Source organism: Mustela erminea, chromosome 20 (assembly GCF_009829155.1).
Source record: "Mustela erminea isolate mMusErm1 chromosome 20, mMusErm1.Pri, whole genome shotgun sequence".
In the NCBI taxonomy this organism is placed as follows: domain Eukaryota; kingdom Metazoa; phylum Chordata; class Mammalia; order Carnivora; family Mustelidae; genus Mustela; species Mustela erminea.
In genome coordinates this window covers 34198088-34225615 of record NC_045633.1, presented here as the reverse complement: position 1 = coordinate 34225615, position 27528 = coordinate 34198088, and the positions used below count along the sequence as shown (strand labels likewise).

At 48.1% G+C, this 27528-nt stretch overlaps 1 protein-coding gene across 1 annotated transcript; it reads left to right on the top strand.

The window, feature by feature from the left end:
• The first annotated feature begins 7385 nt into the window (after positions 1-7385).
• On the top strand, positions 7386-27010 carry BCL7B (BAF chromatin remodeling complex subunit BCL7B). Its single transcript, XM_032328169.1, has 6 exons — positions 7386-7593; positions 11392-11467; positions 22190-22286; positions 24447-24617; positions 25575-25654; positions 26127-27010. Exons 1-6 carry the CDS (start codon positions 7502-7504, stop codon positions 26217-26219), a joined length of 609 nt encoding a protein of 202 aa, XP_032184060.1. The 5' UTR covers positions 7386-7501; the 3' UTR covers positions 26220-27010.
• Positions 27011-27528: the final 518 nt, after the last annotated feature.

Here is a 27528-nt window from a genome sequence, read left to right as displayed (position 1 = left end):
CAGTCAGTTAAGCATCCTGATCTCCGGGTCCTGGGATAGAGCCCTGCTTCCGGCTCCTGGCTCAGTAGAGGGGGGCCTGCTTCTCCCTCTCCCTCTGCCGCTCCCCCTGCTTGTGCCGTCTCAGCCAGCTCTCTCTCTCAAATAAATAAATAAAATCTTAAAAAAAAAAAAAAAGGCACAAATACCATTCAGGAGGGCTCCACCCTCATGATCCAAGCATCTTCCAAAGACCCCGCCTCCCAACAGCATGGTGGGGATGGTGAAGAGTTGGAGGATTTCAACACAAGAATTTTGCAGGGACACATGCGAAAGGGGAATTAAGTAGCACATGGCATTGAGGTCGCTAATCAACTCGCTTGAAAATAGGGAGATTATCCTGGATTATCTGGGTGGGCTTAATGTCATCACAGGGATATAATGGCCTGAAAACTGGAAGAATGAGGCAGAAGAGGGAACCAGAGATATGGCAGCGTGAAGATGACTCACCCCCTGGGACTCCCAGGTGGCACAGTCGTCATTAAGTGTCTGCCTTCGGTGCAGGTTCTGGTCCCAAAGTTCTGGAATCGAGCCCCAAGTTGGGCTCCCTGCTCAGCGGGAAGCCTGCTTCTTCCTCTCCTACTCCCCCTGCTTGTGTTCCCTCTCTCGCTGTCTCTCTCTGTCAAATAAATAAATAAAATCTTTAAAAAAAAAAAAGGAAGACTCACCGTGATGTTGCAGGGTTTGAAGACGGAGGAAGGAGCCATGAAGCAGGGAAAGTGGGCAGCTTCTCGAAGAAGCTGGAAAAAGAAAGGAAAGCGGTTCTCCTTCAGAGACTCTAGGAAGGAATGTACTTTGATCTTAGCCCAGTGTCAGAATCCTGATCGACAAGGTATACACTTAGGAGACTTTAACACCCCACTTACCTCAAAGGACAGATCATTTCGAACCGAAAATCAACAAGGAAACAGTGGCTTTGAATGACACATTGGACCAGCTGGATTTAACAGATATATTCAGAACATTCCACTGTAAGACAGCAGGATATACATTCCTTTCTAGTGCACATGGAACATTCTCCAGAAGAGATCATATCTGAGGCCACAAAACAAGTCTCAACAAATTCTAAAAGATCGACAGAGTCATTCCATGAATCTTTTCTGACCACAATGCTAGGAAGCCAGAAATCAATCACAAGAAAGAAATCTGGAAAGAGCGTTAAATACAGGGAGGTCGAATAATATGCCACAAAACAATGAATGGGTCAACCAAAAGATCAAAGAGGAAATTAAAAAAAAAATACATGGAAACAAAAGAAAATGAAAACACAACAGTCCGAAATCTTTGGGATGCAACAGAAGTGGTTCTAAGAGGGACGTTTATAGCAGTACAGGCCAACATCAAGAAGCAAGGAAAATCTCAAATAAATTTCAAATAAATTACAAAAAAAAAAGTTAGAAATCACTCTGGAAGTTGAGGCCGTGGAGGCACAGGGTGACTATGGGATGGGGGAGGGAGAAAGGGAAGGGCTCATTTTATTGTTTTAACCTGGGAACTTCACAGCATACCTCTTAAAAAGTGTTTATTATGGAAAGTTTCAGAGTGGGGTGCCTGGGTGGCTCAGTGGGTTAAAGCCTCTGCCTTCGGCTCAGGTCATGATCCCGGGGTCTTGGGATCGAGCCTGGGGTCTCGGGATTGAGTCCCACATCAGGCTCTCTGCTCAGCAGGGAGCCTGCTTCCCCCTCTCTCTCTGCCTGCCTCTCTGCCTACTTGTGATCTCTGTCTGTCAAATATATAAATAAAATCTTAAATAAATAAATAAATAAATAAATAAAAACAAAAGCCTTAGGGACAGGGCCCAGGAATATGCACTTTAACGAGCTTCTTAGTGTGTGTGTGTTGGCGGGGGGGCGGGGGGTGTTTTTCCTCATACTTGGGGGTAGCCCTGGGCTCTTTCTGCCTCTGACTAGCCCGTACTGGCCATATTCTTTTTTTTTTTCCTCTTTAAACAACCTCTGGCTGTTTGATTAAAGAGGAATTCTGTGTGATTTTCTTTTCCCCGGTCTGTCCTGGCATGATTCTAATGATATCAGTAGGACCTGGGTCAGTGATGGCCACTGTGCACAGTCTGTAGTATTTCTTTTTCTCTTTTTAAAAAATTTTATTTATTTATTTGACAGAGATCACAGGAAGGCAGAGAGGCAGGCAGGGAGAGAGAGAGGGAAGCAGGTCCCCTGCCAAGCATAGAGCCCAATGCAGGCCTCGATCCCAGAACCCTGGGATCATGACCTGAGCCGAAGGCAGAGGCTTTAACCCACTGAGCCACCCAGGCGCCCCTGTAGTATTTCTCACAAGCTGTGCCCAGGTCAACATTGTTGCCACTGTAGTGACGGACACCAGGTCTGGCCAACATGGCACAGTGTTCTATGTCAGATTCCCTCCAGGCTGGGCAGCTGTTGGCAAGAATGACTAGTTCTGTTTAGCCAAGTCCCATCGTTTTCAGAGTCTGGAGCATAGGTCCCAAGTGCCTTTCGCAGAAGGACGACCTGATTCTGGTCCACTGTCTTCTCTCTCAACAGGGCTGTGGACACAACCCAGGATGGAGGGAAGAGAGAAGACCTCCTGCAGAGTTCAGGCTCTTCCTCCCCAAAGCTTGTCTTCCAACAGGTTTTCGTAGCTGCCAGTGTGGGAGACGGATGCCCAGGGCTCTAGGCTGGAACCAGTGGGCATCCCAGCTTCCTTGCCCTCCCTCCTCTGAAGCAGCCAGGCAAGGAGCTCAGCTTTGGGGGGTAAAATAAAAAGAGAGGGCTCACGCGTGCGAACTCGGTGCCCCGGGGGTTTGATTAAGGGTGGGATTACACGCTTTGGGAACAACTGTGTAGAAGGCGGAGTCTTGAAAGGTGGGTATTTGGGGGCGCCTGGGTGGCTCAGTCAGTTAAGTGTCTGCCTTTGGCTCGGGTCATGGCCTCAGGGTCCTGAGATCGAGTCCCGCATTGGGCTCCCTGCTCAGCAGGGAGCCTGCTTCTCCCTCTGCCTCTTCTGCTCCCCCTGCTTGTGCTCTTTCACTCTCTGTCAAATAAATAAGTAAAATCTTAAAAAAAAAAAAAGAAAAAAGAAAGATTTCAAAAGGAGGATGGTGAGCAGGAAATAGAGAGCAGGTCTTGTTTAGCTGAAACCGAATACAGGCACCAGAAACTGGAAGGTATTCGTGCCTGCGAGGCACTTCCTGGTTTTACAAAGTTCATCCAGTCCCCACCTCACCGGGTCCTCAGCGCAACCCTGGGAGGGATGAGGCCGTTGTTGGTGGACTCATTTCCCAGAAAAATAAAAAGCAAAACGAAACTGGGTTTCAGAGTGGTTCGGTGACCTACGCAAAGCCGTGACACAAGTATGTAGCCCGGTCCTGGCTCCTGTCTCTTCGCATTCTTTCCCCGGTGACCAGGGTCATACTGGGGGACCTGAGTAATGCCACAGTGCGACTTTGAACTGAAGCAATGGGGAGCCACAGAAAAGATTTTAGAAGAGCTGTAGTTAGGGGGTCTTGGGGGTGGCTGAGTGTCCAACTCTGGGTTTCACTCAGGTCATGGTCTCAGGGTCACGGGATCGAGCCCTGCATCGGGCTCTACACTCAGCGGACAGTCTGCTTGGGATTCTCTCTCTCCCTCTTCCTCTGCTCCCGCCCTGCTCTCAAAAATAAATAGATCTTTTAAAACATAAATTAATAGGAGCTGTGGTTATCCCAGGCGTGTTGGGCCTGGGGCAGGGGGGCTGGCTGAGGGAGACTGAGCACGGCAGTGGGGCTACGTTGCAATGACAGAGAAAGCGGGGTGCTCTATAGGTCGCGTGGACAGGGCAGGGAGGGAGAGCGCAGCTGAGGTGGGTCCTGTGGGGAAGAAGAGCGTTCATTCATTCATTCATTCATTTATTCATCCTTCCAGTCTCTCTTTAGTAAGTAGGTTCCCTGTACTAAGTGTTGTGCTAGGCACTGGGGACGTAATGGTGAACTTGACCACAGGGTCCTGGCCCTCACAGGATTGACACTTCCAGGGACAGCATATCACAAGGAGCAAATGAACAAGTACAAGAACTTCCAACTGTGGTTCAACAGAGATCTTCAGGAATATATGGGGACATACATCCAGTATCATGTGGTCCTCAGGGTGGGTTCTCTTGCCTGCCCTGGAAATCCCTGCCGCTGAGTGTCACACAGACTGGGTTCAGGGTCTGTGGGGGTTCAGGGATGGGAGGCATCCTTCCTCCTGCTCAGAGTGATCTGGGAAGGCTTCACGGAAGAGGATGCATTGAGGTTGGGCATTCATTCAGCAAATCTGTAACACACACCTACTGAAAACAAGGCCCTATTTTGTTTTATTATTATCATTTGTAAGATTTTATTTTTAACTAATCTCTACACCCACCGTGGAGCTCAAATGCACAACCCTAAGACCAAGAGTCGCATGTTCTTCTGACTGAGCCAGCCAGGCACCCCCAAGCTCTGTTTTAGATGTTACCAGGGATAATCATTGAACAAAATGAAACAGACCATGCTGGGCCTTCCTAGAACTATTGAAAAGAGGATAGATAATACGCAAGGGAGACAAGAAAAATAGGATTTCAGGGGGTGAAATGCTTTGGAGAAAAATAAATTGTGGAAGGAGTAGAGGGACGGATACTATATTCTTTGATAGGTGGCTAGGAAAGGCTGCATTGAGAAGGTAATATCTGACTAACGATCCAAAGGATGTGAGAGAGTGAGCCATGAAATATATAGGGGATGGGTGTTTCAGGTAAGGGGGGCCTGCCGTGCAAAGGCCCTGAGGCAGGAGCTTTACTGGGTGTTTTCAGATGAACAAAGAAGGCCAGTATGGTTGGAGCAGAGACAGCAAAGGGTAGAGTTATAGGAAGTGAAGAGGTGTGGGGATAGTTGGGGCATTGTAGGCTACCAGAGCTTTTACTCTGAGAGCAGAATTCACTGCCTTGAGTGCAAATGCCCAAGGGAAGTTCTGGGCTGACTCATCTCTGTATCCCCCTCAGCATCTAGCACAGGGCTTTTACCTAGAAAATATCAAGATGCAACTTTTAAAATTTTTTTAAAGATTAATTAATTTGGGGCGCCTGGGTGGCTCAGTGGGTTAAAGCCTCTGCCTTCATGCTCAGGTCATGATCCCAGGGTTCTGGGATCGAGCCCCGCATCAGGCTCTCTGCTCAGCGGGGAGCCTGCTTCCCTCTCTCTCTCTGCCTGCCTCTCTGCCTACTTGTGATCTCTGTCTGTCAAATTTAAAAAAAAATTAATTAATTTATTTTAGAGACAAAGCAGAAGGAGGGGCAGAGGGAGAGAATTCTTTTTTTAATTAATTAGTTTTTAAAAATAAACATATAATGTATTTTTAGAGGGAGAGAATTCTTAAGCAGACTCCCTGCTGAGCATCGAGCCCAACACGGAGCTTGAACCTAGAACCCCACGACCATGACCTGAGCCAAAATCAAGAGTCAGACATGTAACCCAATGAACCACCCAGGTGCCCCAAGGTGCATTTTTCTTTTTTTTTTTTTTAAAGAAAAGACGTCAACAGAGAGCATTTCTGTGGCCCGTGGGGAGTAGCTGATAGGTACCCACGTTGATCATTCTCTTATGCCGAGAGCTCCAGTAGAGATGAGGTGGGGAATATGGCTAGGTAGACAAATGTGGGCAGAAAACAGGGAGCTCTTTGGGTGTTCAGGGCAGGGGAGGACGGTGGCTGACTAGCAGGGTGGGCTGGAGGAGAGATGGGTGTAGGATGCTAGTTCACTGCTGGAAGGAGCAGTGGGCCTTGGAGTAGAGAGAAGCTTTAGGCAAGAGACGCCAGCGGGGAGGCTGGCCAGCACTTGGACGAGGATGAGAGGGAAGCTGGGTCTAACTGCCTGGCGTTGTTGAGCCGCGGGCTTACACCAGGGGGATCTGTGAACAGATTGGAGAATCCTAGAGAGCTCGCCTCTTTCATGACACTTAGCGTGCTCTGCCTTGTGTAGTCTTTTCCTCCTGCTTTCCTTACCCTCACCTCAAGGGCAGGGAGTGTCTTACTCATCTTGGCATCCCATAGCGTCCTGTATGCCACAGAGCTACAACAGGTGCTCAGGCAGCACTTACGGAGTTGTTTTAGATAAGCGGGGCTTGAGAAACGGATGCGCCACCTTTGATCCCATTAGTTCTAGAATCATCCTGTCCCTCCAGCACGCTGGTTCAGCTCTTCCAGTCCTCCGTTGGGCAGATGTTATTCCCGGGTCTCTCATGAGCAAGACAGCATGTGCCTGTCAAATCGCAACGTTCGTCAGTCACGAAAGCCTGAACACAGACACTGTGTCACGTTCAGAATTAGCTAGGCATTTCCCTGGGGCACAGAGAAAGAAGTTTCTCTAGAGGGGGGAGAAGTAGCTACTACCAATCCATCAATGCAAAGGGTCTCCTGCCTCCTTTGTATCTCCTGAGGCAGTTACTATAGGACCTCCCTAAATACCGCAGGCATCAATAAATGCCTGTGGGGCAGAGGAGGGTAGGGAGCAAGGGAGCTGCACTCAAAATGAAACATTCACCCAAATATTTACAGAGCATGTTCTACAACGTGTGAACACAGGCCCCGCATATACCCTAGTTCAGAGGTCAGCTTCAAGGTTCTATTCTCCCCAAAGCCTCTGGACGCCCCCCTCATGTGGATTGGGGCTGTCATGGCACCTTGAACTTACTTAAGCCTATCATTTATAAAAGGACATTTTAAACGCCCGTTTTCTGGTCGGCGTGTTCTTCCAAACTGGACGCTCTCGGAAGGCAAAACCCGGATTTTGTCCTCAGCATTGACCACATCGCCCTTGGACGACACCGGCACCGGATTAAACCAGACCAGGACGTAGAGAGCGAAATGGAACCTGAGATCAGGGCAGGGCTTCTCTGAGTCGGATCTGGACGTTGCAAGGGTCAGTGGTCAGTTCGCCAGGTAAAGCGACGCGAGAACTCCGGCTGGGGAACAGGTGTGGGCCAAGTTCGGGAGGCATTCTTGAGAAAGATTTGAAATTCTGCGGTTGGAGCCCAGCAGCGCTATCTGGAAAGCGAGGGTGCTGGAGACCAGACGGACAGAACCGCGCACCTGTTAGGGTCAAGGGCCTAAAACGTAAGTCAAGGCAGCAACCACGGCCAGAGGACCAAGGTGCCAACCCCCAAGCCCCCTGGGAGCCAGGGACCCCACTGGGAGCGCCTCGCACCTCGCCTTGCCCGCAGCACGTGCCGCCCGCCTGCCGCGCTCCCCTGCCCGCTTGGGGACGGAGGGGACTCCCAGGGCGCCCAGGGACGGCCGCCCGGGGCGGGGCGCGCAGGCGCGCTGAGGCCTCGAGCCCCAAGAGGCGGGCGGGTGCGCGCGCTTCCTCGCGCACGCGCGCACGGAGGGGGCGACGGCCGCGGTGACGCTGCTGCGGCGGGCGGGCGGCGGCGCGTGAGGCGCGCGATTCCCCGTGTCTTGGGAGCAGTGTCCCGGCCCCCGCCGCTCCCGCTGCCGCCATGTCGGGCCGGTCGGTCCGGGCCGAGACCCGCAGTCGGGCCAAGGACGACATCAAGAAGGTGATGGCGGCCATCGAGAAAGTGCGGAAATGGTGAGGGGCCGGACCCCAGGGTGCCGCCGGGGTCGCCGGCCCAGGCCCACAGGAGCGCAGGACTGGCTGGCGGGGTGGGAGCCGACCGGCGGACGCTTGGGGGGAGGGGGGGCGCGACAAGGCGGGAGGAGGGCGCAGCTCGCGTCGGCGTGAGGTCAGAGGGCGCGCCGGCTCCCACCAATCAGGGGGGCGCCCGGCTCGTGGGCCCGCCCACCTGCCCGCGGGCCGCGCGTCTCCCGGCGGGGCTGCGGGCTTCCGGCTGCGCGGGGGGCTGCGGGGCTTCGCCCGCACGCAGGACCCCGCCGCTTCCTCCCCGCGGTCGCGGGTCTCCGGAGCCCTTCGCGATCCGAGCTGCCCGCTGCAGTAGCTGACATGTCCGGGGGGTTCCCGCCGGCCGGACCGGGCGCTCTGCGTATCAGTTCTAAGTTTGGCGAGAGCGGCTCGCGGAATTTGCCCCGAGAGCCGGCGTGGCCGTCCCGGCCTCGGAGCCCCCCGTCTTCCTCCGGTGCTGGGCCGCGCGGAGCCTGCGGGGCAGGCTCGTGCTGCGCGCTGGGGAGGGAGTCGAGAGCTGCCCTCGCTCGGGAACGGCTTGTGTCCTGTTCCTTGCGGGGCCGGTTGCCCGCCTGTCCTGGACCAGGAACTCCGACGATTTATGCCGTTCACGTCTAACAGCCCACTGCTCTGCTCCAGCCCTTTCTCTGGCTGACTCCGAGTCATAGCTTTAAAGCCCGGTTAGGGGTTAGCTCCCTCCAGGAAGCCTTCCTTCCCAAGACCTCCACCCCTATGGGGGGCATCATTACCTGGGGTTCTTTTTTTGGGGGGGGGGTTGTTTATTTGTTCAGTTCCCCACAAGTTCCTTATCTCGTATATAAGGGTTCTATATTGGTTAAATAATGATTTTTTTTTCCACCTCCAAATCTAGGATTTTTTGGTGAAACCTAAGAACCACCATACCTTTCTCTTTTGGCAGTCTCTACCCGCAGATCCCCCCACCCCCAGCCCCCAGCCCCCAGCAGCCTAGGCCAGATGACCATCCTCTCTCCCCTGGAACTCTTAGCTCGCTTCAGCTCTTGCCCCATTACCCAGTCCATTCCTCACACTGCTCTCAGAGTGATTTAACTTTTTTTTTTTTTTTTAGATTTTATTTATTTGACAGACAGCGATCACAAGTAGGCAGAGAGGCAGGCAGAGAGAGAGGAGGAAGCAGGCTCCCAGCTGAGCAGAGAGCCCGATACGGGGCTCGATCCTAGGACTCTGGGATCATGACCGGAGCAAAGGCAGAGCCTTTAACCCACTGAGCCACCCAGGCGCCCCCAGGGTGATTTCATTTTTCTGGAGAGTAAATATTATCATCGCCCTCCCCTGCTGTAGAAACAAGGCTTCCGTGACTCTTCCTGATCTTAGGTTAAAGACCAGATGGTCCTTGCCATCTCACCAGACCAGCCTCAAACTGCCCTCTGTCTGGGAGTTTCTTGTCATCTTCCAGCTGGAGCCACATGCTGCCTGACATCCTCTACCCTCTTTTCCTCCCTGCCTAGTTAACTTCTGGCTCTGCATAAAACTTGCTTTCTTAAGGGACACCTTTCAAGATCCCTAATCTAAATCAGGTCCCCTTCATAGAACTTCCCGCGATTGTATTAGATTGAATTATAAGACATTTCCTGTATTTGACTTTTTAACTTAACAGAAGGGGCAGTTTGATGTTGTCAAACCTAATGATTGACTATGGAATGAGCTGTTTCCTACTTGGAATGAGGCTCTGTGAATCTAGGGTCTGCACATCTTGCTGCCTGTGTCCCCAGGGTCTAGCACAGGGTCATGTGTAGTATTCGCTGAGTAAAGGAGGAAGTGGAATGGTCTGTCCAGGAGTGGATTTTGATTTCCTAAGTCTGTAGTTCATTCTTCTTTCTGTTTGCTGAACAACATCGTCAATATCAGCATTCACAACAGTTCCTTTTTTTTTCTTTCTTTCTTTCTTTTTTTTGTTCTTTTTTGTAACCTCACATTTGGACTTGAAACTTTTAGGCTCCCCAACTCTGCTTGTCCATTATCTGGTCCTTATTCAAGAATGTCACTTGCATGTCCCCAAATGGGGGAAATTTCTTTTAGCCTTAATTTTTTTAAGGCTTATCTCAAACGTAGCTTTCTCTGTAAGATAAAACCTTAAAGCAGTCTTTGCTTTAAGGTTTCAGAAACCAGTGTAAGGCTTGGAAGCACCCCGTCCTATGCCTGCAATTCTTTTTTTTTTTTTTTAAGATTTTATTTATTTATTTGACAGACAGATCACAAGTAGGCAGAGAGGCAGGCAGAGAGAAAGGAGGAAACAGGCTCCCCGTTGAGCAGAGATCCCGATGTGGGGCTCGAGTCCAGGACCCTGAGCTCATGACCTGAGCTGAAGGCAGAGGCTTCACCCACTGAACCACCCAGGTGCCCCGCTGCAGTTATTTCTAAGTGGAATCATGTTTCAGCCACAGGTGCACAGAGGTCCTGGGAGCTCTCCTTCCACGCCATAGCCCAGTCTTTCAGCCTTCTTCTCAACTTCCTTTTTTTTTATTTTATAAGTACTACAGTGATTTGATGCTTTAAAGTTTCTCTCACTCCCCCCCCTTTTTAAAAAGATTTTTATTTTATTTATTTGACAAGAGATCATAAGTAGGTAGAAAGGCAGGCAGAGAGAGGAAGGGAAGCTGGTTCCCTGCCGAGCAGAGAGCCCGATGTGGGGCTCGATCCCAGGACCCTGAGATCATGACCTGAGCTGAAGGCAGAGGCTTTAACCCACTGAGCCACCCAGGTGCCCCTTTTCTCAACTTACTTATCACCATGTATCACGATGATACCCTTACTTAGTTTTTTAGTCCTATGGGCTGCTATGTGGGATCATATCTTATACATTCTTTATCTCCTGTAGGGCCTTGTGTACTAGGGCTTTATAAATATTAGTGGAATTGAATTAATTTTTTTTTTCAAGATTTTATTTATTTGAGAGAGAGAGCACGAGTGGGGAGGAGAGGGTGAAGCAGGGTTCCAGCTGAGCAAGGAGCCCATGCAGGGCTCAATCCCAGGACCCTGGGATCATGACCTGGGCAGAAGGTAGCAGTTTAACTGACTGAGCCACCCAGGTGCCCCTGAATTACTTTTTGAAAAATAAAGAAATAATTCCAGGTAGATACCTGAGTGTGAAAATGTGCTGGTACTCAGTACGGATGTAGTGTGTGAGGTAAAAAGGGCTTTGGGGGGCGCCTGGGTGGCTCAGTGGGTTAAGCCACTGCCTTCGGCTCAGGTCGTGATCCCAGGGTCCTTGGATCGGGTCCCGCATCGGGCTCTCTGCTCAGCAGGGAACCTGCTTCCTCCTCTCTCTCTCTGCCTGCCTCTCTGCCTACTTGTGATCTCTCTCTGTCAAATAAATAAATAAATTCTAAAAAAAAAAAAAGGGCTTTGGTACACTGAGAAAAGGGTAGTAAGGGGTACAGAGCCAAAGGAATTTGATAGGGAAGTCTTTCTGGAAGGGATGATTTGCAAGGTAGGATATAGGTATAATTTGATGGAAAGAAGTTTAGAAGATGTTTAAGATTGAAGGAGATTGGGGCACCTAACTGGCCCAGTTGGAGAGGATGTTCCCCTTGATGTTGGGCTTGTGAGTTTGAGCCCCACGTTAAGTGTAGACATGACTGAAATAGAATAAACTTAAATTTTAAAAAATATTAAAAAAGATTGAAGGAATGATCCACTGAGAAGTAGCAAATCACATGAGCAAAAAATCTGTTCCATTATCGGTTTTAAGAAGTGTTTTTCTTTCAGGGAGAAAAAGTGGGTGACCGTGGGTGACACGTCCCTTAGGATATTTAAATGGGTTCCTGTGACAGACAGCAAGGAGGTAAGTGTGGAAGAAAATCAAAACAACAAAAAGGTACCGTTTATTTCCTTTGGTTCTTTCCTTGGTTGTCTCTTAATTATAAAGGAATTTATTACCCAAAATTGAGTTGAAAGTACTTCAAGGCACCCTTGAAGGTGGTCGATCCATGCAAAGCCTCTCTTTCTGTTTTATTTTCCCCCTTTATTCCCTTTTCTTAACCCTTCCTTTTTTTCCAAGGCTTAGTGAACCACAGCCCAGACCTGCTTCTTGTGATTGTCAATATGGTTTTATTGGAACACAGCTATGCCCAGTGGTTTCCTCATCGTCTGTGTCCGCTTTTGAGTCGTAATGGCAGAGGCGAATAGTTGCCATAAGACCTAAACTCCTGCAAAGCCTAAAATATTTCTTATCTGGCACCGTAAGAAAAAGTTTGCTGACTCCTGCTCTTACCTGACTAGCTATCCGCTATAGTGTATTATACGTGTTTTATGTATGTATATACTTTTCTAATCCCTCTTCCCTGGGTTTATGTGGATAGCGGTGTATTCTTGAAAGCTACATAGTGCTGGGGCACATGGGTGCCGCAGTCAGTTGAGCGTCCAACTCTTGGTTTCTGCTTGGGTCGTGAGCTCAGGGTGGTGAGATAGGACCCTGGGGCGGGGGAGCGGATAGAGCCCCCTGGGCTCTGCACTCAGTGTGGAATCTGCTTCAGATTCTCTCTCCCTTTCCTTCTGCCCCTCCTGCTCATGTGCTCTTAAGTGTTCCGTCTCTCTCTCTCTCTCTCTCAATTAAATAAATCTTTAAAAAAGAGAAGGAAAGAAAAATACATTGCATTGCATGGTATTTGTATCTTAAAATTTATAGAGCATTGTGCTAAAAACTTGTTTCTTTTCTTTTGTTCAGCCTTGTTTTTGAGAACTGTCCGAGTTTCTGTAACTGTAAATAGAGTTACTGCCTTTGCATCTTGCATTGTGTTCTCTTACACGCAGTGACCACATTTACCTACACCTTCCCCACGTGGTAAACACCCAGATTGTCTCCAACTTGTGTTCCCAAATTGTTTTCAAAAAGCTCAGATTTAAAACTCATACAGAGGGCACCTGGGTGGCTCAGTTGGTTAATCGACTGCCTTCGGCTCAGGTTGTGATCCCGGAGCCCCAGGATTGAGTCCCACATCGGGCTCCCAGCTCCGTGGGGAGTCCGCTTCTCTCTCTGACCTTCTCTCCTCCCGCGCTCTCTCACTGCCTCTCTCTCTCTCTCAAATAAATACATTTTAAAAATAAATAAATAGAAAAAACACACAGAAAAGAATGTAAGTCCTAAATATATGGCATAAGGAAGAAACATAAAGCTAGTACCCTGGTAAAAATCACGCAGGTTAAAACATTGAGCATTGCCAACTTCCCGAGAGACCTCTGCTGGACTCGTCCCAACTTCCCCTCCCTGGCCCGAGGGTCTTTCTCCTACTTTTGCTTTTCTTACCACTTCTCTACTCATTTGTAAACACTTCTTTCTTTCTTTTTTTTTTTTTAATTTATTTATTGGTCACAGAGAGAGAGCGCACAGGCCGACAGTGGCAGGCAGAGGCCGAGGGAGAAGCAGGCTCCCCGCCGAGCAGAGAGCCGGATGTGGGACTCCATCCCAGGACACTGGGATCATGACTTGAGCCGAAGGCAGCAGCTTAACCAGTTTAACCAGCTTAACCCAGGCATCCCTGTAAACACTTCTTTAACTTTATATAAACAGCATCATAAATGATCTGTTTCGTGTGTCTTTTTCTGCACAGTGTAATGTTTGTAAAATTGATCGATGTTGTCCTTGGAGCCATTTGTCCCTCTCCAGTGCTGGGTGGAATTTTATTATAGGCCCGGACCATGAGTTACCTCTCTGGTCCTCCTGTAGATGGCTATTTGGGTTATTCCCAGAAATCATGCTCCTGTGAACATTCTTATTCATTATGTGGGTCAGCAGATACGTCGGTTTTTCTAGGATACGTTCCTGGCAGTGGAATTGCTGGGTCTCGGAGTCTGCCTGTGTCGACTTACAGTCGTTCATGCCGAACTCTTTCTCAAAGTGATGGCACCAGTCTATTCCCACCAGAAACAGGAGAGTTCGCATGACTCCCCATCCTCATGAACAGTTGGTATTGTTTTTTATAGGTAAAGAACTTGTGCTTTTAACTTGGTGACTAAGTATGTAATTACTAACAACATGGAGCACCTTTTCAACGTTTAGGGTTGAACGTCTCCGATTTCCTGTTTCAGGAAGTGTCTCTTTCATCCATTTGCTTGTTTCTTCCTTATGACTTGTAGCAATTCCCTGTGTTCCAGACACAAAGTCTTTGTCGATTCTCTACTAGGCAGACCTTCTTGCATTCCACGTCTGCCTTTGCACTTCCTTTAGGCCGCCTTGAGTCATGGACGTTGCTCATTTCAATGTGGACAAAATAATCTTCTCTGTTACAGTTAGTACTTTGAAATGTTTAAATTCTCCTCTTCCTTCGAGGCCACAGAGGTAATCTTCCATATAGTCTTCTACAGGCTCATTATTCAGTTTCCCTTTACAACACACCTGGCATTGATTTTTGTGTATTTTGAAGTAGGAGCCCGATTTCATTTATTCCCACCTGGATGTGCATTTGTCCCAGCGCCATTTATTGAAAAGACTGTTCTTTTCCTCCTACTCTATAGAGCCCCTTTGTCATCTTTCTTTCTTTTTTAAAATTTTACTTATTTATCTGAGAGAGAGAGGGAGAGCACAAGCCGGGGAAGCAGCAGGTGAAGAAGCAGGCTCCCCACTGAGCAGGGAGCCAAACATGGGGGTCAGTCCCAGGGCCCTAAGCTCATGATCTGAGCCAAAGGCAGATGCCCAATCAACGGAGCCACCCAGCCACCACCCGCCCCTTTGCCATATTTCAAGTGTCTGAGCGTGGGTCTGTTTCTGTGTGTTGCCTCCAGCTTTTTGGGAGCACAGATGACTAGAGTGACCAAACCTCAGAGCATCCTTCTGGATGACTTGTGGGGTAGATGCCCGGGAGTGGGAATGCTATGAAGGGTGTATATACCAATTGTTTTTAATAACTGCTGCCCAAAGTGTCTCAGTTGGCTAAGCTTCTGCCTTCTGCTCGGGTCATGATCCTGGGGTCCTGGGATCAAGCCCCATGTTGGGCTCTCTGCTCAATGGGGAATCTGCTTCTCCCTCTCTCTCTGCCTGCTGCTCCCCCTGCTTGTGCTCTCTCTGTGTCAAATAAAAAAATAAAATCTTCAAAACAAAACAAAAACACAGCTGTTGCCCGATCTCTCCCCAGAAGGGCTGCACCAGTGTAGTTAGTACACTTCCCCAGGAGTGCCAGGGCCTTCCGGCTTCTACAACTTCACTGGCATATGGTACGATCAGTCCTGCCATCCTGTTAGTTGTCTTTTTTTTTTTTTTTAAAGATTTTTAATTTATTTATTTGACAGACAGAGATCACAAGTAGGAGAGATGCAGGCAGAGAGAGAGGAGGAAGCAGGTTCCCTGTGGAGCAGGGAGCCCGATGCGGGGCTCGATCCCAGGACCCTGGGACCATGACTTGAGCCGAAGGCAGAGGCTTTAACCCACTGAGCCACCCAGGTGCCCCAGTTGTCTTTTTCATTTCCCGTATTCCTGATTACTTGTTGTGAGGTGAATGATTTCATCTCTTCAGATTTCCTTTTTATCCACTTAAATATCCTCTTCTCTGATTTCTTTTGCTTACTTTTGTATTGGGTCTCCTGTCTTTACCTTTTGATTTGCATGGATTTGTTGATATCCTAGATCTAGAAAGCTCCGGTCAGATTGTTACCCTGCAGGTGTTCTGTCTGACATGTCGCCTCTCTGATAACTTTATCGGTATTAGGCCTTTCATTTTTTTGTGTCAGATTCATCAATTTTTTCTTAAGGTTTTTGCTTCTTGAGTCTTGTTTCAGAATTATTCTACATTGCGTGATCATAAAGAACATCTCCATCTCCTGTTACGCTTTGTATTTTTTTTGTTAATGACGGAGATATGAATCTAATTTCGATTTTCCATTACACGGAGGGCTATCTGCCCTAATGCTGTTTACTATTACTATTTACTTTCTCTCTTGATTTCTGATGTCACCTTTGTTGTGTGCCGTATTCATATCTAGTCTGTTTTTGAGCTCTCCATTCTCTTTTTTTGTTACTTATTTTGCCCTGGGCTAGAGAGATTTTTATTTATACTATTCTACTAAATTATACCAAATTATATTGATTTGTATATATTTTATACTAAATTATACTAAATTTAGTATTAATACTAAGTAGGACAGATTTTCTCTCTTGCTGTAGGTTTTTTGGAAAAATAAAAATTCCCTCATTATTTTATCAAAATAAAAATTCCCTCCTCATTTTAGTTTCCCAAAATTTATTAAAAATTATGAATAGATGTTGGACTTTATCCAGCTGCCTTTCCTGCATTTACTGAAATGTTCATGCCATCTTCCTCCTCTAATCTGTAATCTTTTAGTAGGGTGAATTATATAATAAAGTTTCTGATGTTGAAGCTTTTTTTTTTTTTTTTAAAGATTTTATTTATTTATTTGACAGAGAGAGATCACAAGTAGGCAGCGAGGCAGGCAGAGAGAGAGAGAGAGGAGGAAGCAGGCTCCCTGCTGAGCAGAGAGCCCGATATGCGGAACTCGATCCCAGGACCCTGAGATCATGACCTGAGCCGAAGGCAGCGGCTTAACCCACTGAGCCACCCAGGCGCTCCAATGATGTTGAAACTTTTACATTCTCGTATGCATAAGAGAAATTCTAGGGGCGCCTGGGTGGCTCAGTGGGTTAAAGCCTTGCCTTCGGCTCAGGTTATGATCTCAGGGTTCTGGGATCGAGTCCAGCATCAGGCTCCCTGCTCAGCGTGGAGCCTGTTTCCTTCTCTCTCTCTCTCTACCTGTCTGCTTGTGATCTCTCTCTGTCAAATAAATACATTAAAAAAAAAAAAGAGAGAGAGAGAGAGAAATGCTACTTGGATATGCTTTCTTTCCCCGTCGTAGAATGCAGTGTTCAATTCACAGATACTTCATTTAAGATATTTACATTGGTTCATAAGTGAAATTGGTCTAGATTTTCTTTTATTATCCTAGCTTTACCTTGTTATAGTATTAAGATTACATTCACCTCCTGAAACAAATTAGGCAATTTCCCCTCTTGATTTCTAGAACAACTGGTGAAAATGAGAAAGTTTGGTAGATGTCATCTTTAGTACTTTCTGGGCCTTCATTATCATCATGGTAGTTTTAATGGTGATTGATGCTTTTCGGTTATCTCTGGTTTTGGTACTTATTTTGCCTTTTATGTATTCCTAGAAATTTATCGATTGCAAATAGGCCATTGGTTCTTTAATAAGGCTCAGTGCTAGGTCCTCACCTTTCTTCATTTCCGCAGTTGTATTTAGAAATGAGGCAGGGCACTTTTTAGTTGGCCAGTAATGCTAAACTTTTGGCAGTGGATGGCTCAGTCTTGTATAATGAGGAATTAGTCGGCCCATTCCAATGCCAGTGACACCTTGAACACCGATCAAGAGTTTTCACATGTGCTGGTATGTAGTTATTTGTGATATTCTTTTTTCTTTTTTTTTAAAGATTTTATTTATTTATTTTACAGGCGAAGATCACAGGTAGGCAGAGAGACAGAAAGAGAGGGGGAAGCAGGCTCCCCACTGAGGAGAGAGCCCAGTGTGGGACTCGATCCCAGGACCCTTCGATCGTGACCTGAGCCGAAGGCAGAGGCTTAACCCACAGAGCCACCCAGGCGCCCCCAAAGTTTATTTATTAGAATGATTTTTCTTTTTTTTTTGAGTATATGTGCTGCCAAGGCAGGCACTAATAGAATGATTTTTAATTTCTAGATTTATGAGATGTTTTAACTATCTTTTTAAAATTGGTGTACAGATTTTATTGAATTAATAGGATATTAGTTCTCTGGGATTATGGACTTTTTTTGTGATCTCATCTGGTACATGATTGGTTTTCAGACCACTCACTTGTGATTAAAACAAATATATTCTCTAGGTATGACTTAAACAATTGAAGCATTTATTATGTTAACCCAAATCTTGTGTATTGTTGCTTATTTTTTTGTGTTTTTGTCCTATTATGTTTCTGAGAAGGGTGTGTGAAATTGTTGATATATTTGCGGCTTCACGGCTGATGGGTCACTTGTCATGTTTTGTTTGAAACTGTTTTTGATGTATTTATATGATTATGCCATTGTTATTATTTTGTCATCTTTTTTTTTTTTTTTAAGATTTTATTTATTTATTTGACAGAGATCACAAGTAGGCAGAAAGGCAGGCAGAGAGAGAGGAGGAAACAGTCTCCCTGCTGAGCAGAGAACCCGATGCGGGGCTCGATCCCAGGACCCTGAGATCATGACCTGAGCCGAAGGCAGAGGCTTTAACCCAGGCGCCCCTTATTATGTCATCTTGACCTGGCGTTCATTTTACCAGTATATAATGTCCTTCTTTGTCCCTTATACCCAAAATTTTTTCTCCTCAAATTCGATTTTATTTGATATTACAATTTCTACCCTGTCTCCTTTTGATTTATGTTTGGTTTAGTGTGTCTTGAAATTCTCTTCTGTCACCTGTTTCATGTTTTTTGTTTATTGGGTGTATTAGCATTAGGTTTCGCTGTGGGTGACAGAAAACTCAAGATAGCAGTGGTTTAAGAAGTTTATTTTACTCATTTTCTTAGTCGTCTATGGCTAGTGCTTAGAAGCCTGTATTCTGGAACTGGTGTAGTTCTGCCCCAGAAACCTCCAGGGGCCCAGGTTTCTTCCAGGCTTTCTGCTCCTTTTTTTTTTTTTTAACTTTTAAAGAGAATAATGAGAATTATTAATAAATTAATTTTAGTTTATAAATTTATTAATAAATTAATTTTAGTTTAACATACCATAAAATTTACCATCTTAACCATTTTTTAAATGTACAGTGTTTTTTTTATGTCTACATGTACGGTTTAGTGGTATTAAGTACGTTCACCCTGTGCAGTGGTATTAAGTGGTATTAAGTACGTTCACCTTGTGCAGTGATTCTCTAGGCTTCTTCATCTTGCAAAACTAAACTCTATACCGTTAAGGAACTCCCCATTCCTCTGAGCCAGTTTTGACCTTGTATTCCGAGGTCAAGGTCCAGCCATTTATTCTACACATTTAGGCTCTAACCAACAGAGCAGAAGGATGGGCAGATAGAATTTTCATCATTTTTAGTAGGAGTCTCCTAGAAATTGCCTCAGGACTTATGTATTTACCGTGTGTGTTTGTAATAGCTTGTGTGGCATCTAGCGGCCAGGACGGCTGGGGAAGTTTGACCACTTAAAAATTCTATTAATATGCACAAGGAGTTTTGCCATAATACACTCTTTTTTTTTTCCTCTCTTTGCCTCACAATGGCTAGACAAACTTTTCTTTGCTGATTTGAAAGTTCTGCATTCTGTTTTCATTTTTTTATTACCTACTTCTAACTTAGTAAGACTTCTACTGCCTGTTCTTCCGTGTCGACGTATGAAGCTTATCAACGTCTGCATTACCCTTGGAACCTGGTAACACCCGTAACACATTTTTTTTTTTTTAAAGATTGTATTTATTTATTTGAGAGGCAGAGATCACAAGCAGGCAGAGGAGAGGCAGGCAGAGAGAGAGGAGGAAGCAGGCTCCCTGCTGAGCAGAGAGCCCGATGCGGGGCTCGATCCCAGGACCCTGAGATCATGACCTGAGCCAAAGGCAGAGGCTTTAACCCACTGAGCCACCCAGGCGCCCCCCGTAACACATTTTTAACCGCTTCTCCTTCCCTCCTCTCCTACTTCCATCCCTACTCTGTCCTCAGTTTTGACTGGAATTTCAGATCAGATATTTCAGTTCTTACAGAAGTTTCTTGTTTTAGTCACTGCTGAGTTAGACAAAGTAAATGTTACGTATTATGTACTCTTTGCACCTATTTTATCATAGCTTTCTCCCAGATTCATTTTTCTTGCTGCAACATACCTTCCAAGAGTTTTGTCAGAGAGAGCTTTTGTGGGGAAAACTTTCTGAAAATATCTTTTTACTCCTGAAAATATCTTTGTTTCACTTTTATGTTTAACTGATTATTTTACCCACGTGTGAAATTCTAGGTTTTCCTTCAGCATTTTGAAACTATTACTCAATTGTTGTGCTTCTGGTGTTGCTGTTGAACAATCTAGTGTCACACTAATTCTTCTGGATTCTTCCTAGGTGGTCTTGCATTCCTGGAAACTTCTGGAATTTCTTCCCTGTCTTTGCTCTCCCAGGACTTCTGTAAGACTATCCTGTGATGTTGATATCTAGCTTCTTTATTTTTCCCTTTCTTATCATTTGTTTCATCTCTTTCTTTCTCATGTACTCTTGATTTCTCAACCAAGGTTTTGCTTGTTTTCAGCTGTATCTATTTCTGCTACTAGACTCTGTCGCTTCATTTTTATTTTCAACAATTACATTAACCATACCAAATTTCCTCAATTGGTGGTTCTTCAAAACAACTTTCCAGCATCCTTATCTTTCTGAGGAGACTATGTTTTAATTTTTTTTTTTTTTCATATTTTTTTGAGAGAGAGAGTGTCACACCTGATTTGGGGGGGGGGTTAGGGGGCAGAGGGAGAGGGAGAGAAAGAATCCTAAGCAGGCTCCACACTGGGCCCCGAGCCCAGTGAGGGGCTCAGTCTCATCACCTGGCAGTCATGACCTGAGCCAAAATCAGTAGTCAGACGCTCAACCACCAGAGCCACCCAGGCGCCCCGAGACTTACGGTTTTATGTAAATTCTCATGTCTTCCTAGCCTCCTTCTTCTAGTATAGCTTCTTCTATTTATTGTCTTTAATGGTGCTTGTTTCTTCCAGTGTCGCTAGTGTTTTCTGTGCACTTATTTCTTATTTCCTGAGAACTCTGAGCTGCCTTGGTTAGCGATATGTAGCTGAGGGTGGATGTAAGCCCGGCCTGTGGTTTTCCTTCCTCCCGGTGAATTTAGGTCACTGCGTGAGCTTTAGGATTCAGCCCTTCCCTCACCCCTGCTCCCTCTTCCCCTCCTTGCCAGGCAGTTCCCTAGTACCAGTCTCCTGGGTGCTGCCTTTGTCTGGGACCTGCTGTCCTTCCTGGTCCCTGCCAGCCCCAGGGAGCTGGTGGGTGAAAGTTAGGGCAGCTCTGCTACCACTTTTGATTTTTTCATCCAGTCCTGGCTCTAGTGGTCCCATTTCCCACAGGGGCCCAAGGTCAGGCAGTTAAATCTCTTGGGCTTGTGAATGGGGAGTCGCGGGCACTGGTAGAAAGTCCTTCCCCGCCCTAACCCAGTTCTCACATGTAAGCCCCTGGCCCTTGCCTAATTCCAGTTCTCCCTGCCCGGGACCCAGCTCCCTTTGTCTCCCAAGGGCTTCTGCCAGTGTTTGCTCAGGCCCCCGAGTTTATCGTCCCTCCAGCGGTCCGTGGTAGAGGGCCATCCTCTAAGGACCTAGTATAGACCTGCCAGATTAGGAAAATGGCAAATGACAATCAAATTGGTGAAGAAGTGGGAAGGACCTGAGGGACAGGGACATCACTGACCAGAGAGTAGATTGGCACAAACTCTACGTAGTGTATATTTCAAAGTTTTGAGCGGGACGCCTGGGTGGCTCAGCTGGTTGGGTGTCCGACTCTTGGTTTCAGCTCGGGTCATGATCGCAGTATCGTGGGTTCGAGCCCCACTTCGGGCTCTGCTGCTCAGTGTGGAGTCTGCTTGGGATTCTCTCTCCCTCTCCTACTGACCTTCGCCCCGCTCAAGCACGTGCTCTCTCCAAATAGATACATTTTTTTAAATCGTGTTTTTGTAGTTTCTGTGGTGAAGTGTGAAGTGTGATTGCGTTAAAATCATGTCTGCGTATGAAAAAAGTGAAGGGAACGTGGTTCGTGAATGTGCAGCTGATTGACGGCGGGTTTGAGAGTAACAAAAATTAGATTTATGTATAACAAATAGACATGTATAAAAAGTATAAAATAGTAAATTTGAGCTTTCTCCCAGATTTCAGCTTTGGGCTGTTGGGGTGCTCTCTTTTGGAAGTGTTTGGATGGATTTATTTCCTTTCCTTAGGGCTCACTCCTCGCAAGCTAGTGCTTACCTTTGCCCTGTGTTTCCCCACGTGTGTAACCTACATCATGCTTGACGGAAATGGTGTTACAGGCAGAGGAGCACATGGGGTGGTCATTCTGGGTGGATGGCTTGACTGGTCAGTGATCAGGCTAGCGGGGCCTCTTTGTCCTGTCCCTACTTGCCTTACGTATAAAGCGACTCTTTCCTGGGTCCGATCAGAGACCCATTTTTCCCTTTTCCTGCTGTGCTACCAGAACAGGAATCCTCAAATGGGTAGTCTGTATTTCTCTTCCCTCCACATGGGGATGGGTGCGGTAGAGCATTCGGCTCAAAGCAGAAGAGAAGTGCAGGGAGCGCTAGTGGCAGCCCGTGTGTCTGCCTCTCCCTTCTGAGTCACGATATTAGCACCGGCAGGATCCGTTTTACAAGAAAGAGCAGAGACCCTGAGGCTTGGGGACACCTTATCCAGAATTCTGTTATTCCTTGGGTCCTAAGTCCTCACACTGTTGTCGTCACTCCTGTTCAGTCCTAATCCAGACCTCTGTGGTGTCTCCCACAGCACCCTTCTCCCTCTCTGTGGGTCTCCTGCTTGGCTCTGTCACATTCCTCTTTTTTTCCTTTTCTAGAAAGAAAAGTCAAAATCGAACAGTTCAGCAGCCCGGGAACCTAATGGCTTTCCCTCTGATGCCTCAGCCAATTCCTCTCTTCTTCTTGAATTCCAGGGTGAGTCGCATCCTTCTGTCTTCCTTGCAGGAAAAGCGGCACTTAGCTCTGAACCCATTCATGACGGGAACCATAGTTCCACGTGCCCCTTCAGGGCCTGCTGCTCTGCTGGGATCTTGCTGGCACTTTACATCACGTCTTTTCCTTGAAGCCTCACAACAACCGTGCAAGGCAGATGATCGGAGCTCCGTGTTCCATTTGGGGAAACCGAGGCTCAGAGGGGTGAAGTTCTGTATCTCAGGGTACATAACCAGTAAGTGACAGACCCCGTGTTAGGCTTTCTGGCCCAGAAGCTCTCTTCTCAGATGGTGTGTTTTATGACGATAGTGCCTTGGAGTAGGCCGCCCAAAGCCGGGGCCTCTCCTGTCCACTTTCAGCCAAGTTCCACCTCCTGAATCAGTCTTCAGGAAACGTCCCGCCTGTGTTGGCCCTGCGGTCCCCGTACTAGCTTCACACCTGGGTGGTGGCCGCTGTTCAGAAGGACTTGCCCTGGAGTTTCTTGTTTTTATCTTTATCTCAGCCTGTGATGTAAAGCAGGCGGTTATCATCAGCCCTATCGAAGGAAGCCGATGCTCAGGGAAGAATTGTTTGCCTGAGCTCAGAAGTGACAGAACTTTATTCCTTTTCTAGTAAAATACTGCTTCTGTTTTAGCGTAGAAGATCCTGGTCTTTGCAGGAGTAAAGACTAGAAAGGGCTTACGATTTTCCCTTTGGAACAAGACTGGTAGCCTGCAGGTATCCACTCCCCAAGGTCAGGGAGTATGACAGAGGAAGGGGAATGCAAGGGAACGGGTTTCTAGCTATGTTTGGGGTGTCCAGGAATCACTAAAGCTCTGGGAGACGTATGAAGGCCCGTTTCCCCAATCTGGCCACCATCCTGCCCGTCCCTTTCATTCCGTGAACATTTGATGATCGCCTATTGTGTGCCAGGTACTGGGTAGCACACTGGAGGTCCCAGGATGAGCGAGCCACAAAGCCTGCCTGCACAGCGTGGAATAGAAGGAAATCGGCGTGTAAAATAATGAGTGTGGGTGTGCGTGGGATACAATAGGAATGTGAAAGAGGAGGTGGTCATTTCCACCCAAGGGAGCCTGGGACACAGGCTCACAGAGGACGTGGTGCTTGAGCTGAACAGTGCTCTGTACTGGGGCTTTCCAGGAAGACTGGAAAGAGCAAGTCCTGCCGGACACCTGTGTGTGAAGCGGGTCTGCGCAGCTGGACGATGGGTGGGCAGTGAGCCTGGAGGTCAGATGAGATTCTGTAGGTTGTCATAGGGCCATCTGTGCCTGCCCTGGGGAAGCCCCGGAGTTTGGATTGTATCCTTCGGGCAGCAGGGAGCCACGGGAGGATTTAGAGTGATCCCCCCGGCACCGGTGAGAAGGGCAGGTGGGAGAACAGGAGACTGAAGGAGCGGCCGTCGGGGTGTGGCGGGGCGCCGGGCCGAGAGCCGGAGGCCTGCCCTAAGGTGGCGGAGTGGAAGGAATAAACGGCCATGTCAGAGCAGTAGGACGGGTCAGCTCCGGGGACCAGCTGCTGCCGGGGAGGGAGGGGAGGGAGTTTTTGCCTCCGAAGTGTTGACGTCAGGGGGTGACTTGCAGCCTTCAGACAGACCTTCCCAGGTGGGAATTTCTCGGTCCTCAGGCGGTCAGGTGGCCCCCGGGGCTGCTGAAGGGCCTGTGTGGCCACCTGCCGGTACCACCACCTTCCTTGAGATAGCCAAGAAGGCCGCGCAGACTTTAGCATTTTCTACTCACCCCGTGTTGAGAAAAGTTGAGGGCACAGCTGCGTCCCTCCCTTCCATTGGACGTAAGACAATACCACGTCTAGACTCTAATTGGTGGGTAATAAAGAAGGGATTACCAAGCCTATCCTGACCTTCCTGAAATATAAATGTTGCATAAACCTAAAGATTCTGGCTGCCTCTGGTGCTTAGAATGTATGTTATGAAAAAGAAAATGTTTATATTATTCAACTCAGACTGGTGACTGTTTGCCCTACTTTCGTCTGTCTGCCTTTGGCTCAGGGTGCGTCTGGGCAGCGATCATTCCATTTGGTTGTGCCCATGGCTGCCTGAGGAGTCACCGGCCCTCTGCTGTGAACTGTTTCCTTCAAGAAAAATGACTACTCTCAGCTGTTGCCTTTGTCATGTTTGGTTTTCAGATGAAAACAGCAACCAGAGTTCGGTGTCCGATGTCTATCAACTCAAGGTGGATAGCAGCACCAACTCGAGCCCCAGCCCCCAGCAGAGTGAGTCCCTGAGCCCAGCACACACGTCTGACTTCCGCACAGACGACTCCCAGCCCCCGACGCTGGGCCAGGAGATCCTCGAGGGTGAGTCGCAGTTGGCCCAGGACGAGTGTCTTGGAGGGGCCTGTACTCTTGAAGTTTCTTTTCTTTGGAGGAAGAGGTTAGAGAAGGTGCCTCTGGCCTGGCAGCCTTGAGCTATTTGTTAACAGTGTGGGCTTTTGAGGGGAAGGGTTGTGTCTTCCCTGCTCGCGGGGTGAAAGAAGAGAACAGGCAGCATGCCCGAGCGGCCGGCTCTGTGCGAGGCACTTTTCCTGTCGATGCCTGGTGTGCTGCTCTGAAACTGCGGGGAATAGCAGTGTAGTCTCCGCTGTGCGGACGAGGCAGTGGAGTCTTCGAAAGCTTAAATGGCCTGTCCAGGGTCGCATAGCCAGTAACTGGTGGAACCGAGGTCTCCAGATTCATGCCTCCTGACTTCGCAAATGATGCTTTTCCCACTGTATCTGGTGCATTTCTTCTGATAACATGTGTTGATTCCCCAGCCAGTGCCGGCCTCACCAGCGTGGCTCTGAGGGAAGCTCCCTCAGCCTGAGGCAGGAGGCCGTGCAGTTGGACTGATCTTGCTGCCTTTTTAGTTTTTGTTTTGTTTTGTTTTTTTAGAGGGGCGGGGTGAGGGAGAGGGAGAGGGAGACACAGAACTTTTTTTTTTTTTTTAAAGATCTTATTTATGTATTTATCAGAGAGAGAGAGCACACAAGCATGCAGAGAGGCAGGCAGAGGGAGAAGCAGGCCCCCCGCTGAGCAAGGAGCCCGATGTGGGACTTGATCCCAGGACCCTGGGATCATGACCTGGGCTGAAGGCAGTGGCTTAACCACCTGAGCCACCCAGGCGTCCCGAGACAGAGAATCTTCAGCAGGCTCCACGTGGAACTTGACACGGGTCTTGATCTCACAACGACAAGGTCACGACCTGAGCCGAAATCAAGAGTTAGATGCTTAACTGATTGAGCCAGCCAGGGCCCCCTGACCTTGCTGCTTTTTCAGAGCCCTCCCTGCCTGCCTCAGAAGTCGCTGATGAACCTCCCACCCTCACGAAGGAAGAACCAGTTCCACTAGAAACACAGGTAAGGAACACTTTGGGTTTTCCAGTTTTGCTTTTTTTTTTTTTTTTTAAAGATTTTATTTATTTGACAGAGATCACAAGTAGGGAGAGAGGCAGGCAGAGAGGTGGGGGTGGGTGGGAAGCAGGTGCCCCGCTGAGCAGAGAGCCCAATGCGGGGCTCGATCCCAGGACCCCGAGATCATGACCCCAGCTGAAGGCAGAGGCTTTAACCCACTGAGCCACCCAGGCGCCCTGGGTTTTCCATTTTTTTTTTTTTTTTTTTAAAAAGGGACTCTGTTGATATGAATTAGACTTTATAGCATTGAGTATAGGGTGCAGACGCAGCAGGGGAAACTGGCGTGTCCGGTTATGAGGTGGAGGATGGAGTTTGTCTGCAGGAAGGTTGCGGCTGGGCTTCTGGGCTGCAGTTAGGGTGGATGGGAGCTTCTAGTAGAGAGGGGAGGCCCTATTATAATTGCATGCTCTGCTTCCAGGTTGCCGAGGAAGAGGAAGACTCCGGTGCCCCGCCCCTGAAACGCTTCTGCGGGGACCAGCCGGCAGCGCCGCAGACAGCATCAGAAAGCTAGCACCGTCCTGGCGCGCTCCGCCTCCTGGCCCCCTGCCTCTATTTATTGCGTTCTGGTTCTGGCCGTGCTTTGTTGCTGGGGTAAGGGCAAGCACTGGGGTCCAGAGCCTGCACATAGGAGCCTTCTGGGCTGGAAGGTGGGACTTGGGGTCGTGGCATCATCTTCCCGTCCCTGGCACCTGTGTCCGCTTGCTCCTGAGAAGAGGAGCACTCCTGTCTTTTTTGCACCCCAAGGAGGCTGGAGCGGCAGCCATCCCGAGGTCCATCTGTCACCTCCAGGTAGCAAGCAGTCTCTGCTCCAGGACCTCTGGACTGAGCTGCTGGCGCCTCTACAGGAGGAAAGAGATGTGGAAGGCGCCCTCTAGAGAAGAGAGTGCCTAGGTTACTTGAACTTGAATGGAGACTGTACTTTCATGAACCTTCCTATTCTGCTAGGGGCCTGTAAGCTGCCTTGGGAGAAGGCCTGGTAGAGACTTTGGAGGGAAGGCAAGGGCTCTACACGAGGGCGGGAAAGTCTGTATAGGTTTCCTGCTGTCCTGGCGCTTCTGCCCATTCCTGAGTTGTCCTGCCTCTCGTGGGCTCTCCGGCTGCGGACGGTCCTTTGTGCCCTGCTGTGACCATCCTCTTCCCCCAACACACGCCGAGCTTTCCCCGGTCCTCACTGTACATTGCATTCCAGCATCCCCTGCTCCTGCTGCGGTCCCCTGCCTCCTGCCACAGACTCTGCCCCAGCGAGGATTTGAGGTTCTGACAACAGTACCCCCCCCCAGTACTCCTTCAGCTCAGACTTTCTAGAAAGTTCCCTCTTCTTTGAAATTTGCATGTTTAATTGAACTTTGTGATTTTATTTTTTGTTCAAAAAAGTTTAAGAAAATGGAAATGGGCAACAGTGAGTGAAGACATATTTTAGCACTGAATAGAATATTTTTAAAATTAAACTATTTGAAATATGTTTTGTTGGTATTTGAGTGCTTCATTCTTGAAGGTCTCGGGGGCAGGAGCTAGTGGGGGATGGCTGAGGGCCTGCCAGTTGTCTTACTCCACAAAGCGGTCTTTTTTTTTTTTTTAACGATTTTATTTATTTATTTGAAAGAGATCACAAGCAGGCAGAGAGGCAGGCAGAGCAAGATGGGGGAGGGGTAAGCAGGCTCCGTGCTGAGCAGAGGAGCTCAATCCCAGGACCCTGGGATCATGACCTGAGCTGAAGGCAGAGGCTCTAACCCACTGAGCCACCCAGGTGCCCCACAAAGGGATCTTCTGATAGAAATGCTTTGGAGACCCGCTTTGACGTCATCATGCAGTCTTGATTT

Excerpts from the sequence above, each read along its gene's own strand:
- BCL7B (XM_032328169.1), top strand. The coding sequence starts at position 7,502 with ATGTCGGGCCGGTCGGTCCGGGCCGAGACCCGCAGTCGGGCCAAGGAC. Across the intron at positions 24,618-25,574 it reads GGGCCAGGAGATCCTCGAGG|AGCCCTCCCTGCCTGCCTCA; the intron begins GTGAGTCGCAGT and ends CTGCTTTTTCAG. Across the intron at positions 25,655-26,126 it reads CAGTTCCACTAGAAACACAG|GTTGCCGAGGAAGAGGAAGA; the intron begins GTAAGGAACACT and ends CTCTGCTTCCAG.